The sequence below is a fragment of the Centrocercus urophasianus genome, unplaced genomic scaffold (assembly GCF_019232065.1).
Source record: "Centrocercus urophasianus isolate 14NV4802_14NV808 unplaced genomic scaffold, USGS_Curo_1.0 seq_12, whole genome shotgun sequence".
Classification (NCBI taxonomy): Eukaryota; Metazoa; Chordata; class Aves; order Galliformes; family Phasianidae; genus Centrocercus; species Centrocercus urophasianus.
This window is the reverse complement of record NW_024884364.1, coordinates 33,891,025-33,907,542: the sequence shown is the minus strand read 5'-3', so window position 1 is coordinate 33,907,542 and position 16,518 is coordinate 33,891,025. Positions and strand designations below refer to the sequence as shown.

The following is a 16,518-nucleotide window of genomic DNA, read 5'->3' as shown; positions in this document are numbered from 1 at the left end:
CCCTTTAAATCACTTACTTTCATTTTAATCATGTTACTTCTTGTAACACTCAAGGAATTTTAAACTCATGATCACTGCAAATGAGTTGAGATGGTTTTAAATCGAGGGAGGGAAGACTGAGGTTGGATGTCAGGGGGAAGTTCTTCACTATGAGAGTGGTGAGGTGCTGGCACAGGCTGCCCAGAGAGGTTGTGGATGCCCCGTCCCTGGAGGTGTTCAAGGCCAGGTTGGATGGGGCCCTGGGCAGCCTGGTCTAGTATTAAATGGGGAGGTTGGTGGCCCTGCATGTGGCAGGGAGGTTGGAGATTCATGATCCTTGAGGTCCCTTCCAACCCAGTCCATTCTGTGGTTCTGTGAAAACAGTATAGCCAGATCTTTTCCTAAAGATAAGACTGCAGTTCAGCTACTTTAGCACTAAAATTCAGGAATATAGTACCATTATATACATACATCAAGACTGTCCTCTTCAAAAAAGCAGGCTACTATTATATCCTTATGCCCACCAAGTGAGTAATATATCAAGTTTGCCCATCGCTCTGCTCCAAACACCCATGTAGACATATCCTTGCTTCCAATTGCAAAACACCTTTAAAAAAAGAAAAAGGCAATTTGAGTTAGAACACTGGTTTTTAAGACCATGACTGGCTGCAGAACATTCTGCAGAGGAAGACAAGTCAGCACTTAAACATTAATTTTACATGTGAGATTTGTAAACTGAAATGAGTACTCTTGCAATGATACATGGGATTAAATACACTCAAAGGGTCAACCATGTTCACACTTGAAACGTGTCTTTTATGAATGACTGGACGTTTTCAAGCAAGAATGCACCACTGGTCCCTAACACATGCCTATTTCACACCTTCTAGTCTGTCTAGCTACAATATTTACATACCATATACACGATGTATATAGTATGTGAGATATATAATACAGTATTTCATTACAGTATAATCCAAATTTTAAAGCTAGAATCACTTTACAGCAAAGAAAATACATGCATACATGCAAATAACATTAACAAAGTGAGCAAGTACACAGCATTTCAGTTTAACTCACTTGGAATCATCAGTCCAGTCAATACAAGTTGTTTCATCATACGGACCATAGTAAGTTTTGTCCAGAACAAATGCGTTGAATTCTCGTCTCTTCCCAGGAGCGTGGTACAGAAGAGCAACATTGTCTTTTGTAATCACAAACCTCCTGTCATAAAGGAAAAAAAAAGCAGAATTGCAGGCAAAACTATTAAAAGTAAGCTATTTTTCACTACTACATTCAAGAATGCAGGTACTATGTAACAGAAAACATTTGGAAAAATCAATTAAGTTGAATAATGAAACATTTATTCACTAATTCTTGTAAAGGAAGGTAAATTACAAACATTCAAAATCAGATACTCTATTTCAATCTCTCTTCTTCTCCATATATTAGCAACTTGCACAAAGCATGTGCATTTCTGTTACACACATCCTTTATAGTTGCCCCACAGCCGGTGTAATTCCCTAACAAAGAACTGCAATTCCAACTTCCAAGCAAGAAATTCATTTACCATCATCTCAAGTCAATTTAGCTGAGAAATACTGCCAAAATGGAAGTCTGCACCTTTTCCTCTTACCCTTTGATGCTTCCCACAATCTCACGTCACTACACATTGGCTCAGTGACCATGGACTTAAAGTTTAAGGGACAAGGAAAGAACCGCTCAATTCAGAGAACTGTTCCTTTTAGGTAACACAGTTGTTTAAACTAAACCAAGCTAGCAGCAGAACTGCTCCACTATGAATTGACAAGTCCCCCGCATTTTTCCACCTTCCTTGTAACATGGAAGAACAGTTAAGATTCACAGCAAGCATTCTGTACTTCTAGAAGTTCCACCATAGACAACATGTATGACAGCCACCTTCCCAGACTGTCGCCAAGCTTTACTTTTCCTTTTTTTTTTTCTCCTCTCAACTTTACTGATGAAGTAGCCCTGGTCAAGCCCAAAATTAGCAAATAAAATTCCCTGGTTGGTCAGAATGTTTTTAATAATTACAACCAGCTTATGAGGCAATTTCTGTTCTTTTGCTCTAAAGCACACACATTTCACTTACTTGCCATCAGGGGAAAAGGAGACACTGTGCACTGGCTTGTGGAAATGAAACTGATGTATCACAGATTTACCAATCAAACTGACGAGCAAGGCAGCTCCCTCTGTGAGGGAGAACAAGGAGATTATTTAGTGCCCAAAGAAAACATAATCCTAGCAAGCTTAGCTTTTCCCTGTGAAAATAACAACAATAATCATGAAGTACCACCTCAAAACTTCTTAAGATAGCATACTTAACGATGTAAGTCAAAAAAAGCAATCAAAGTTACCAGTTGTTTCTTAAAAAACCTTCCCCAGAAAATCTAAATTAATTGTTAAAGTAGAGCACTTCTGATCTAAGGTTGAACACCTACTTTCATGCAGTACTTATATTTCATTCCTTTATAAAGCAAATACATTATTTGTGCAAGTACCTTCATCAACAAGGATGGCAAGGCTTCCATCTGGAGAGAGCCCCACACACACAATGTTGTGACGTGTGGCCAGTGGGAATGTTTCACATTTATTACTGCAAGGAGATGACAAAGCAGTAAATTCAGTACAAGAACACAGAAACGACTGCTATCTCTAGCATCAGTGAAATATGGCCTGATGCCTAGAATTATAGAATGGTTTGGATAGGAAGGGACCTTAAAGATTACCTCCCAAAAAGATTATCCCAACCCCTTCCATGGGCAGGGCTGTCCCCCATCAGCTCAGGCTGCCCAGGGCCCCATCCAACCTGGCCTTGAGCACCTCCAGGCATGGGGCACCACAGCTTCTCTGGGCAGCTCGGGCCAATGCCTCAGTGCCACCTGAAGAATAAATTTCTTCCTGATGTCTAACATAAACATCCTCTCTTTTGATTTAAAATCATTCCCCCTCATCCCATCACTATCAGTTTGTGTATTATGTTGATTTCCTCCTGCTTGTAAGTTCCCTCCAAGTACTGGAACACTGCAATGAAGCCTCCCTAGAACCCTCTCTCCTCCAGGCAGCTCAAGCCCAGCTCCATCAGCCTGACTCCACAGGAAAAGCGCTCCAGCTCTCTGAGCATCTTTGTGCCCTCCTCTGGACCCCCCTCCAACAGCTCTCCTCTTCTTGTGCTTAGTACCCCAGATCTCGACGCAGTACTCCAAGTGGGGCCTCGCAGAAGCAGAGCGGAGCGGGACAATCCCCTCCCTTTCCCTGCAGGCCACCTCTCTCGGGATGCAGCCCAGGCCGCCGTTGGCCTTCCGGGTTGCAAGCGCACACAGGCTCACGCCTGTTTCATGCATACGCTGCACCGGAGGGCCGGGCCTCAACCCCGCACATTGTCCCCGGAGAGAAAGAGGCGAGGAGGAGAGGGGCGGCTGCCAGGTCTCGCTCACTTCTTCAGATCGAAGAGAGAGATCCTGTTCCCAACGGGGCTAATGAGACAGCTGCCATCGCGGGTGAAGTTGAGGTTCCCGCGGCGGTACACGGTACCCAGTAGGCCGGAAAACTGTGAGGAGAGGAGGGGGACGGTTAGAGGGGAAGGGGAGATGCAGAGGCCGCCGAGTGGCACTCACTCACTCACTCACTCACTCACCCGGTAGGCGAACTTCATGGCGGCATGCAGAGCGCGTGGACCATACGCGGTCGGCGCGCCCAGCTACGCAGCGAAGGAGCACCGCGCATGCGCAGGGGAGGGGACAGCTCCGCGCTGAAGGCGGGAGCCTGTGACTGACAGAGGGACCTCCGCCCCGCCCCTACTCCTTCGTATATACGGCTTCAGCTTGCGCTGCTTGTAGCGGGGTTCGCGCTAAGAGCGCCTTAGAGGGCACTGGATCGAATCCCAGCCGGGCTCAGGGGATCGGTGATAACCATGCGGTTCGGGAGCCCGGCCTGTCACAGGGGACCTGCAGCAGGACACGAAGCCGCTGCCCCTCCTAGAGCCTCAGACGTTACCTTCACCTAATTAACGGGCTGCCTTTCTAAAGGAAAGCAGCTTGGGCTAGAGATGGAAGTAATCTCTTCTTAAAATAAAAAGTCACAGCAGTAGAGAACTTGGATTTCTTTTTAAAACATGTATATTTAGAACTGTAACGCTTACAATTTCATTAAACAATCTTAGTACAATGTGTTTAATCTAACGGTATATTACAGAACGATGTGAAAAATGATTCAATAGCAAACCATGAAAATGGAATCAATTAGAATACCTGCAGTGTCAAAGTCACAAACTTGTTACCTTTTCCAGTCAAAGAATCCCAGCAGCCATTCACTCACACTAAATGATGCTTTGGGTTTTATCCAGAACAAAATGGTATGATTTCCACAGAGAAAGGGCATTCCTTCACAGAAAGAAGATGCGTAACAGTAACATTTTCAGCTAGCAGGTCTACTTTATACATCTATTTAGACATTGCTTTAAAAATAAAAATAAAACAAAACAAAAACAATGCAAGGTATTATTTCACTCTTTAACTGCAATTCAGTTTGGAAAGAGGGATTTTTTTCCTTCCCCTTTGTAATTTAGCAGAACCTGAGTTTAGAAAAAGGAAAATAACAAAAAAAAATTTGCCTAGTGAGCTGTTCCTTTTTTTTTTTTTTTTTCCTAATATGTTTAGCTTTACTGACAAATATCTCATACAGGATGGTTTTCCTCTGTGGAGTCTGTTCACAATGCACCATTATAGAACTGCAAGTAGAAAAGGTCATTCTCACATTAAATGCACAAGTTTCAATACCAGAAGCAGGACATCAGGAGTTGTAATTTTTCCAGTCACAGGTGAATTTGCAACATTCACAAAAATTACACTTTCTCTTTTAAACACTTTTTTGTATTTACATTTCAAGATATAAATAATGAAATTCTTTAAGTTACATGTTTTAACTTTGCTTCACAATTATTCTACATCTGCAAGCTTTCCTATATCAAACCAACCTCTTTCTTCCCCCGTGAATGCGGAAGTCTGGCCTCTAATCAGTAATAATTACACTAAGCCTTTGTGATGAAAGGTTGACTGTTCAAGTATTATCTCATACTGAAATTTTTGCCCCAATTTCAAAATTGGAGCAGAAAACCAAGCCACTTAGAAATGCTAACAAAAGAAATTAATCTGGGAACTCAATAAGCCAAATAATTTATTATTAAATTCTATCAGTATCTTTCTTTGGTAAGAACTATGCAAGAGGATGTCCCACCCATCCCACCCCCAAAAAAATAAAACCATATAATATGTGACATCACAGTGTATACTCTGTGAAGGAGAAAGCCTCAAAAAAATTAAGGAATTTTGTTCAGTTAAGATTGTTTATAGCAGTAGTGCTTCCATGCATTTAAGTGTGCAAATGATGGAAGTTTAATATAAGATTGCAATGACAGGAATTAACAATGTAAAAGAAAAAAAAGAGGAAAAAAAAAAAATCAGGAAAGCAACTATTAAGTTGATGAACAAGTTGTTGTATGCTTTACTGTACTTGTGGCACATGTGGAAAAGCCTGTAAATTACATAAAATTCCAAGATTTGGATAATTTTGTCACCCAAATCTTAACTCTAAAATATGTAGGAAGCATTAAACTAAGCTATCAGCTGCCAGACAAAAATAAAAAAGTGGTCCAAATATTTGGATTTATTTTGTTTTTGTTGCCCTGTGTTGAGATGCAGGATGTGACTGAAGGGAGAAAACCCAATAGCTCACACAAAACATATTAAAGTGGCAATATAAACTAGCTGACACAAGCTTCACTGTACATTTAAATTGATACAATTGTCTGGTGCTTCCATGGCCAGTAAATGTTGAGTGCCATAGGTTTCTTTAGCGTTAAAATGTTGCAACAAAGACTAATCAGGTCATAATCCTTTAAAGTGCTTTCATATCCAGTTTCTAATGTTTTTGTTTGTTTGTTTTTTCCTTGTTCTTATACCGAGTTGTCACGTGATATTGACTTCGAGAACATGGTCGTCCTTGCTGGGAATGACAAGTATTTGCATACCCGTGCTGCAGTTGAAGACCTGACCAGATGAAAAGGATTGCAGACGGGGCATTGGCAAACCTTTGTGTTCCCCACTAGCTGCAGAATGCAAGCTACCTCTGCTCCTTATGCTGCTGCTGTCAGCTTGATCATCCACATTCTTGTCCACAGACAGGTTATCATTTTCAATCCAGCTATCTGTTCAAAACAAAAACCCACAATTTCATTCTATGAAGTGATCAAGTAACTCAAAATTATTTCAGAACTCAGACACACAGTCAACTTACCATATGTTAACAGTCACTGAACATCCCTGCTGAGGTAACAGTCTGCTCAAGTTTGGCAAGCAGCAGATTCGGCAGTGTGAATTATATTGGTTTATGTGAAAAATTTGAGCAGTGTTACCTCACATTTGTCATAAATTAGAAGACTGCACACTGGCAGTTCCTGGAGTGCTGCTGACAAATGGTAAGTTGTTTGCAGGAGTGAATTCTCACTAGAGCTCAGGAGCTACTCAACAGTACAAATAAAAACCTCAAGGTCTCTAGTAGTTTAAGCCTTGACATGGTTTATACGCCACAGGTTCTCAGTACTTCTATTTCCAGTTGGTCATTACAAAAACTGTGTTTTCAAAACTAACAGAGATGTGAGTATGCAGTTAAGGGACAATCTTCTAATCCTGAGGTTTCATTATCAAATCAATGTTCACTTGATTAAAAATTAAGTGATAACTAATTTGCAGCAGAATCTTTAAAGGAAGTAAGAAAAGAAGTAAAAAAAGAATGTGTTTATTATTTTCCCTCACATGCTAAGACTGCAACCTGAAATCAAACCTCCTGTTAAAGCAGCACCTTAAATGTTTCAAATCAGAACTGTAAAAGAAGATCAGTACAAAAAACATCTAAGGGTACTTGGTCAGTACACTTCCTTGCCTTGCTTTTCTCTTTACTCAAGAACATGGAAGAAGCAGAACCATTTCTCTAAGAAGCCATGTATTCAAGATAGCTTTACCAGCATCAAGTTGCATGGAGTGAGCAGAATGATGAGGGAGGTATTTAAATAGTCTGACATCAGGAAAAGGTAGATATCCAGCAAACAGTGGCATCACTTCCATGTGGACTTTGTGAGTTGCTTGAGCTGCTACAGGCATAGATATCACTCCAGAACTTTTTCCACAGACTGCCCAGTTACTGCTGTTGTCAACAACTGCAAGAACAAAGAGAAGACACTACAAAAATCTTACTTGGAAAAAAAGAACCTCCAGTACAGAACACTTTGAAATCAGTATTTTTGCAGTATCTAAAAACTCACAGGATTTTCTGTGTGAAGTTGGCTGGGGCCTTGGGCAATCTGATGTAGTGGGCTGCACTAGTGGGTTGAAACTGGATGGCTTTAAAGTCCCTTCCAAGCCAAGTCACTCTGTGATTCTATAAGAGCTGTGCAAAGTAAGAAAACAGCCCTACACCAAAGGGACCATTGCCTCAAACAATCATTCAAGCAGCCTGAGTAGCACTTACACTTGAAGACAACTTAATGAAAATTTAAAGAAAACTTAAAGAAAATACTCATAAAATATTCTCACTGTCCCATATTTTGCTGGGATAGAGTTAATTTTCTTCATAGTTACAGCTCATATAATGAGCTATATGAGCTGTAACTAATATAGCTCATATTTCTGGGTTTGCTATGCATTGGTAACACACTGATGTTTTAGTGCTGCAGAGCAGTGCTTGCACAGAACCAAGGGCTTTTCTGCCTCTCATGCTGTCCTGTCACCAAAGAGGCCAGGAGCACACAAGGAGCTAAGAGGGGACACAGCCAGAGCAGCTGGCCCAAACTGAACAAAGCGATGTTCCATACCACATGGTGTTTTGCTCAGCAATAAAAGCCAGGGGAATGGGGAGGTGGGGAACATCTGGAGTAACGTCGCTTATATTCCCAAGTAACCATTATATATGATAAAGACCTGATTTCCTGGAAGCAGATGAACTTCTGTGTGCAGATAGCAAGCAGTGAACCAATTCCTTATCTATCTTTGCTTGTGCACGCACCTTCTACTTTAGTTGGTCTACTTTAGCTGTTCAACTGTCTTTATCTTGACCCATGAGTTTTCTCAGTTTTATCTTTTTGATTCTCTCCCTGATCCATCTGAGGAGAAGTGAAAGACCAGCACTGTGGTACATAGCTGTGTGCCAGGGTTAAATCACAATTCTCACCCTTAATGAAATGAAAACTGCTTCACTGGGAAGTCATAATCACAATACAAGAATGTATTTCACAGAAAGTCTGACAGGTGACATTACTGAGACTGAACTATCGGAAAACTGTGTCAGCATGAGTAAGAAAAAATATTCTTACCTTCATACATAAGTTTTGTTGTGCAATACCCATCTGATTCTGTTAATGCTTCATCTCTGTCAACCTCTGAGAGGTCAACAAGACGAGTGATGGACACCTCTAAGGAGCATAGTGAGCCTGTTTTACAGTACTCTGTCCCCAGTGGTGGAAAAATTTCAGTTTTCACATGGTACAATGTCTGTAAGGAAGAGAAAGAGTACTGTTATCAAGAAATAAAAAAGTGGGGTGCATAAGTTTTTATTGCTAAAATTAAACCAAATTTTATTTGAATTATTTTTGATACCAACAGAGAGTACACAATTCTTCCCTCCACTTCCAAGACTTTTAACTGTTCAGCCTTTCAGCACTTTTAAATGGATATCTACCTTACTATTACTGAAAAAACTTTTATTAGCTTCCTGACTCCTCTCTTCCCAGACATTCCACAAAAATTCCAAGCTTACTTAACACTCATACCATCATGGTCCCCTGAATAAAGGTGTTCATATTATCAAAGAACAAATTTAATTACTACAAAATAAAACTTTCTACTCCCCCCAAAGAAAAAGGATTAAAATATCAGTGCTGGAAATATTTAGCTCCCTTTAAAAAAGTATATCCATAAGGATGCTGATGAAAGTGCCAAAAATACTAGTTACATGCCAGTAGGCAAAAAGATACCTTGTTCTTCAGCGCCGTTTTGTAATGAGCAGGCAAAAAACACAGCAACACTGAAAACGGGCAAAAGAATTTAACCCAATGAAATATTTCTCATGCTGCTACTTTTATCCAAGCATCAAAAAGGCCAACATGACTGAATTTAGAGATGAGTTTTTGTAATGTTGATAAAGCTCTTTTAATGGGAAGTCATACCTAGCCTAAGCTTCCTAGCAGGTCAAAAAAGTTTGTCCATAAGGGGGAAAGAAGAAACACTTAAGATAATGGCCTAGCAAATCCTAAATATTTCATTAGAGGAGCTCATTAATACAAAAGCACTACAAAAACAACTCAAATGCTTACAATAGCAAAGATCTTTGGAAATGGCAGTTTGTTTTGGAGAGGGCTGCCTGAAGTCTCCAGGAAAAAAGCAGCTCAGTAAGTAATCTACAGACATTCTCCACGTCACCACCCCAAAGAGGCAGAAAAACAGAGCAAAACCAAAACAGGAAACAAAAATCGAGTTCAAGGAAACTCATACAAGTGTTCTTCTCCTCCTATCCTATACCAGGGGTAAGCATATAATTTACCTCTTTTTCAGTTCAACAATTCAACAAAGCTTTCCAATGATCTTCAATTTCATTATTCAAAGAGAATTTTCTAAAATATTTTTCTCGACTTCCCCTTTGTGTGGTGTATATTAAGAAATCATATTCAGTTAACACATACTATACTTGAGAATACTTACAAAAAAATTTTCCACTTGGAACTCGTAAGTGAACGGCTTCAAGGTAAGAGACTGTTTTTCAGAGGTAGCTGGACAAAAGCTGACTGAAAACAGGCACTGCAAGGAGAGAGGAAGCTCTTTTGTCCACTTCAATTCCCACACAAAGAATATTGATTGCTTACTATATATGACCTGAAAGAGAAATTGTTTATAGCATTAGTTTTCCTTCCTCTGATGGAGAAATGGAAAAACACATCCTGCTACATATATTCATACATTCTGGTTTCAATATAGCTTAAAAAAAACAAGGTTAGCAGCGAATGGACAAGCTAATCATCTCCACATCTTTTAGAATTTTATCCAACATCAGCAGTGCCTTCGAAAGCATCTTTAAGAATGAAAGTTACTCAGAAGATCACAAAGATGTAACAACACCAATTATCAGCCTTCCTACAAAAGTTACGCACAGAAGTGCTAATGGTATTACTAGCAGGCAGTTCCATCTAACTTTCCTGTCAACAGGCTCACAAAACATCAGGACAGTCTTTTTACCTGATGAGATTCAGAGTTCAGAGGTACCAGCTGCAAATCTGTATAGTCAGCAGTATTTTTTAGGTTATTGTCTGAAAGCTGAAAGCAGAGTTCTGACAAATTCTGTATGCAGACTTGCACATACTTCCTGAAAAACATGAAGTTTGTTGAATTTTCTAGCAAATTGCCATTTTTACATTTACAGAATATGAGGTCCATAAATTTGCTGTAAAGTGAACAGCTCATGCAAAAAATATAAAAGCAGGTGTATTTCTTTCAATCTTCTCTCAATATTTAATAATCTGTAGAAACAGAGATGTAAAACACACTCTTTCATGTAAAACAGAAACAAGTAACTATATAGAAATAGATCAGTTTGGTTTATTTTATATATTTTACATGGGTTTGTTTAGCTTGGAAAAGAGAAGGCTCTTGGGAGACCTCATTGTGGCCTTCCAATACTTGAAGGGAGCATATAAATGGGAGGGAGTATGACTGTTTATGTGGATGGATAGTGATAGGACAAGGGGGAATGGTTTTAAACTGAGACAGGGGAGGTTTAGGTTAGATTTTAGGAGGAAGTTTTTCACACAGTGGGTGGTGACGCACTGGAACAGGTTGCCCAAGGAGGCTGTGGATGCCCCAGTTCTGGAGGCATTCAAGGCCAGGCTGGATGTGGCTCTGGGCAGCCTGGTCTGCTGGTTGGCGACCCTGCATATAGCAGGGGGGTTGGAACTCAATGATCATTACTGGTCCTTTTCAACTCAGGCCACTCTATTATTCTATGACCTGGTGATTGCGTTTCCAGAAAGGTTGAAAACATGCTTACTTTATTGTTAAGAAAGTACACTACAGGAAACATGCAAACCTTCAGCAGGAAACTGTAGGACAGCAGAAATCCAATTCAAAACATAATAATAATAAAAAAGTCAGCTATAAACAATACTTATGAAACTCCAGATCCCTATTTTCCTAGAAGAAAGAAATAAAAAATGCTTAATTTCTTTACCGTTTGCCAGCTGACAATAAGGAATGCTTGGCATTAAAAGGTATGCAGAATGTTAATGCAATAATAGTGGAATAAATCGACCAAGGACAATCAATGGTTACCTAAAAGAGAAAGAGACCAAAGTTGTTGCTCACAACAGGCTTTGATTTGATTTACTTTTCTCATAATTTCCAAACAAACCTTTGCTCAGTGTCTATGTCTAATGAATCCAGATGAAAAAGAAAACAAAATAGTATGTCAGAGTTAATCTGAAAAACACCAGCCTTTTGCTTTTTTCTGAGCGAGGTATGAAATACTGAAGAAGCTTTTCCCATGGAAACTCCTACACTCACTTCTGAACACCAGAAATAAAGGAAGGTGGACAGAAGAAAAGAAAAAAAGAAAGATAGTGTCACTATCAACAGCATCTTAACGTCATAACCTGATAAAAGGTCAATATTAAATACACTGCTGTAAAAACTATTATTGAAATACCTTCGTAATATTTTCTTAAATACAAGCTTAAAATATATTGCCTATTTTAACTATAAGCAGCACACTTAACTATTACATTTCTCTTGCACATACATTTAACATTATTTTTTGGTATGTGTGGGGAGAGAAGAGGAATTGATATAAATAAATTAAAATAATTTATCACATCCCGTTTTAGCAGTGCTAATCTATACCTATTCCTTTTAACCATAATATTCACATAGAAGGATACACACTTTGCAAGTAGAAGAAATACCTTTCCCATTAATCAAAAAGGTGGATTCAAAGACCACCATGCTACCTTTCACAAAGACAGAAGCTGAGCATCAGAACATGAATATTCAAGTATGAGCAAGAGGAACATGTGACAACATAGAAGACAGTGTAGATTTCTGCTTATGCATTCTCTAGATTGATACTGCTTATTAAGATTTTTGTATTTACATCTTCAAGGGAAAGTTAGCTCAATGCAAGCAGTTTTTCCCACCATTACCCTCACTTAATGTTTTGTGAAGTCCATGTTCCCATGATCAAACAGATTTCATAATAAAAATATTAAATGTCATCTTACTTTTTGATCAACAGTAGCCATACAGTTGTCCAGTTTTTGTTTTTCTTTGTTTTTTCTCTGAACTTCTTTATTTGTAGTATTTTCTCCCTCCTCTGCAGATTCTGTGGCTGATGGTAAATACATGACTTCTAGTTCAAATTCAATCACATGATATGCAGGAGCCACTGGCAAATTGATGCTTGTAATCTTTTCAGAAGACTGAATTCTTAGTGATGATTCTGAGATCTTTTCTGTGTTTTTTGCAGAAAAGGGAAGTTATTTGAAAACACTTATCCCTCATAGCTTATTTCTGTAATTAAGTACAGAAATGAGCCTATAGACGTGTCATAGAAAACATATGGTAACATAACCTAGCAAGACCTTCATATTTTCAGAAACAAAAAAGAGAAACTATGTCCCGTACCTCCCTAGTAACCTTCTCATATTAACTACAATCCACACATCTTAAATACCACTGCTGTATACAACTTCTCAATACTGATGCTCGATCCTTCTCAAACTGTAGGAAATAACCACCACATTTATTGCAGCAGTTTCTTCCATCATTCAAGGAAAAACCAAGAGGACAACTTGGTAAAAGACTTCAAATTAGCTGAAGAGTTAAATTCACACACTGAATTTCTCACTATATCCTTCACCTCCTTATTCTCATAACTCATTTTTATTTCAAAGAAACTTAACAGTTTTTCAGTTTACCGAAAATGCAGAAATAAATTTTCTTATTCAGAGGCTGGATAGCAGCCCTGCAGAAAGGGTGTTCTAGTTGACAGCGAGTTGAACCTGAGCCAGCAGCGTGCCATGGCAGCACAAAGGGTCAGCTGTACCCTGGGAGGCACCAGGCCCAGCACTGCTGCTGGATGAGGGGAGGGGCTGTCCCCTCTGCTCTATGCGATGTGGCCTCATCTCCAGCACTGGGTGCGGGTTTGGGTGCTGCGATGTAAGGACATAAAGCTGTTAGAGTGTCTGAAGGAAGGTAACAAAGATGGGGAGGGGTCTAGAAGAGAAGATGTAGGAAGAGCAGCTGAGGTCCCTCGCTGTGCTCAGCAGAGAGCAGAGGAGCTGAGGGGAGGCCTGATGGCAGCTGATGGGAGCAGAGGGGCAGCGCTGAGCTCTGCTCTGTGTGACAGCGACAGGGCCCGAGGGAACGGCATGGAGCTGCGTCAGGGGAGGGCAGCTGGGGGTCAGGGAAAGGGGCTGCACCACAGGGCGGTGGGCACGGCCACCAGTGTCGGAGTTCAGGAAGCATCAGGATACTGCTCTCTGACATAGGGTTTGGATTTTGGGTGGCCCTGTACGGAGCCAGGACAGTTAGCACTGATGATTCTTGTGGGCCCACTCACAGCTCCAGATATTCTGTGATTCTTTACAGAACTTTAATCGTAGAGTACATACCTGTATAGTTTATTTCAATCTCAGTTATATTATGTCCATTAAGACTGTTCTCATTTATGTAAAACTTGAGAGTGTATTCAAGCAGCTGAAGATACACTAAAGCACCCATACTCAGGAAAGGAAAATAAACCCTTTGACTTCACATATTTAAATGCAACACTGGCTAAAGAGCACTAAGTAAAAATGCACTCAGACTACTTGACAACAAAACTGTATTGCCTAGTTATGATACACTCTGCATAGTAATAGAAACTCACCACCATACATTTGAAAATCATGAAGCCAGCGGCTGTTTCTCCGTATCTACGGTATTTCATCTATACACGTAAAAGCCACCCAGTTACATTTACTGAAAAGTACATAGTACTACTCTGAAGGTGGAAGTTTAAGACCCTTCAACACTGAAGTACTCAGTTACAGTTCCTTAGAATTGTTCTCAGTAACAACTACTGAAAAAGTGTAATTGTCTTAACAAATTTTACTTCAGGATTACTGAATTTTCATCTGTCTAAAGATTATTTTGATTGCTTACCTCTGGTATTGGAATAGATCACTGCCTTGCTCTCTGGATTGTACAGAATAGGCATGGCATCAGCATTACTGAGCTGCAAAGTATCTCCACTCTTCATGCTGTAATGACCTGTAGTCACTGTGAATTTCACCTTCTGCGGAATGCCAGCCAAAAGGCTATCTGAAGAAGAAAGCAGAAATTGTCAACTGATTCCAGTACTTATTAGTATGTGGCTACAGTGCACTGCTAAAGTTTGCTACCAGTTCCTCCAAGCACTTTGTTACACATTTTAGGGCAACTTAAAAGTTTGGGCTTTTGGTATTAAATCCTGTTACCATGGGTTTGATCGCTCGAGTTCAAACAACCTGATGTATCTGACCTCGGTCTAGATTAGCTGACTTATATAATGTGCAGCTCTGGCAGCACAGAATTCAGTGAAAGATAAAATCCTGAGGAATTTACTAAGCTTTTTACTGAATTCTCCATGTTGTAAACTGCTTTATATTTCTGCACCTGTGGTGCCAGTCATACCCACATGGTGTATTTACATAAACAAGACAAGAAGAAAGCAAGTATGCACACAGACTCTCAAACACCTGAATCACATCCATCAATTTCCTCAGTTAGCTAATATGATAAATTCCCCTCTCCTCAGTATGCCCGTCTTCCTTTACATTAGCAATCCCTCTAACTGGGATGATAGCTTATTAACTCATCTGCCCCAACCTGAAAACAAAATCACTATGAACTTCAGCATATTAAATACAATAAATCCTACAACAAGTAATTCTCAGCCACGCACGAAATCAATGCATGCATTAAGAATTTTAGTAACAATATTATCGCCTTCAACAGATAAGCTCAGTTTGTAGTATGCATTTCTTAAATATGAAAGAGACTGTGGCATGACTGAACTAACTGATCAGTCAATTAACAATTTAACCACTGAGTTTTCCTAATGCACATGGCAACTCAAATCACACCTAATATTTAAGTGATACTGTACGTTCCAGTTTGAGCTAAGCTCTGCAATTAGTTAGTGAGAAACAAGCCGTAATTGACACCATATTGAATCAATAATTTGAAAAAAAATCTAGCTCAAAACTAAAAGTAAAGACAACATCCCAAATAAAAATCCAAGGCAGAAAACACAATCTAGTTCCAAGGAGAGTGTAACAGAATTCATCAAATTCAGTGCGGCAGTTGTACCTACCAGTCGTCGGTTCCACTTTTAGCTGGGGCTCCTGAGAATAGACATCATACTGCACTATTGGATAAATATGAAGAAGGACAAACTGTATTTTTCCCACTGAAGTGCACAGTTGCCTGAGGGTGTACGTACCAGGTTCCTTGGCCTTTGAAGAAAACATTGGAATGGCATTTTCAATTTAGGAATTACTTCTAAAACAAACCTTCTATTAAGGACAAGTATTTTCTCAGCTCACTTATCAGACCTTTTGTATTTGTAAATCAAAACAAAACAAAAACAAATCAAAAGAGTTATTCCATAAGTGACAAGATTTTCACAAAAGGTGCATCTTTTCTCATGTTAAGACAATAAGCTCCACAGTGCATGCTAAGTCAAGAAAGAATATAACACATACCACCAATCAGAATAACTAATATAGCAGCTACTCTCTCAAGACAAAAAAAATCCCCAAATAAATTGTCCCCCCTCCTCTCTCCCTCCTCAAGTGCACATAATTAAAATGTAACTTTATTAAGTACTGAAATTACATTTAGCAAGTAGCAAAGTACTTATTTAGCTAACATTCATAAAACCCTACAATGTTCATATCAGGCACAGCCCTCAGCTCAAGCTATTCAGTTCAAACACACTCAAACTCTTCCCTTGACCTGTATAATGAGATTCTAGATATTTTGCAATAACATTACAAAAAGCAAATCCAATGCACTATCATCTATATTTATTCTTGATTCTACTTACACTTAGCCACTACTACTACAGATGTAAGAGGTATTCTTTTTCAATGTGCCACTTTACCAAGAGGAATCCATAAAACATATTAATGCTGGGTAGAATTAAATCTAAGTAGTATGAAAAGTTATGCAGAAAAGCTGCGCCATCAAGACATCTGTGACTCAGACATCAGTGTCTTCTCACTCAAATTTTCACTGCAATGTTGTTCATTACTACAGCACTGAACTCTACTAAATATTTTCCTATGAAGGATTACGGAAGTGAGGAGGGAGACAGTACAATCCAAAGAACAGAATGATACTCTGAGGCCAGAACCACCTACTTCAGAAACTCCAAGCAGATGGTGAAGTATCAGTTTTA

At 39.5% G+C, this 16,518-nt stretch overlaps 2 protein-coding genes across 3 annotated transcripts in view; both read right to left on the bottom strand.

The window, feature by feature from the left end:
- PWP2 (PWP2 small subunit processome component) overlaps nucleotides 1–3,742 on the bottom strand; it is an 18,853-nt gene extending 15,111 nt beyond the window's left edge. Inside the window, exons 1-6 of the mRNA XM_042809521.1 lie at nucleotides 3,638–3,742; nucleotides 3,438–3,550; nucleotides 2,502–2,596; nucleotides 2,093–2,192; nucleotides 1,060–1,203; nucleotides 451–586 (exon numbers count right to left, since the gene is read on the bottom strand). Of these exons, the coding sequence (XP_042665455.1) occupies nucleotides 451–586; nucleotides 1,060–1,203; nucleotides 2,093–2,192; nucleotides 2,502–2,596; nucleotides 3,438–3,550; nucleotides 3,638–3,655 (606 nt within the window). The 5' untranslated portion in view covers nucleotides 3,656–3,742. The remainder of the gene's footprint in view (nucleotides 1–450; nucleotides 587–1,059; nucleotides 1,204–2,092; nucleotides 2,193–2,501; nucleotides 2,597–3,437; nucleotides 3,551–3,637) is intronic.
- A 358-nt stretch (nucleotides 3,743–4,100) lies between these two features.
- The window catches only part of TRAPPC10 (trafficking protein particle complex subunit 10), a 42,625-nt gene continuing 30,207 nt past the window's right edge, over nucleotides 4,101–16,518 (bottom strand). For both annotated transcript variants that reach the window (XM_042809519.1, XM_042809520.1), the window contains exons 15-23: nucleotides 15,430–15,571; nucleotides 14,238–14,396; nucleotides 12,314–12,543; nucleotides 11,269–11,369; nucleotides 10,281–10,407; nucleotides 9,750–9,920; nucleotides 8,366–8,543; nucleotides 7,019–7,213; nucleotides 4,101–6,205 (exon numbers count right to left, since the gene is read on the bottom strand). In XM_042809519.1, coding sequence (XP_042665453.1) covers nucleotides 5,967–6,205; nucleotides 7,019–7,213; nucleotides 8,366–8,543; nucleotides 9,750–9,920; nucleotides 10,281–10,407; nucleotides 11,269–11,369; nucleotides 12,314–12,543; nucleotides 14,238–14,396; nucleotides 15,430–15,571 — 1,542 coding nt within the window. In that variant the 3' untranslated portion in view covers nucleotides 4,101–5,966. The remainder of the gene's footprint in view (nucleotides 6,206–7,018; nucleotides 7,214–8,365; nucleotides 8,544–9,749; nucleotides 9,921–10,280; nucleotides 10,408–11,268; nucleotides 11,370–12,313; nucleotides 12,544–14,237; nucleotides 14,397–15,429; nucleotides 15,572–16,518) is intronic.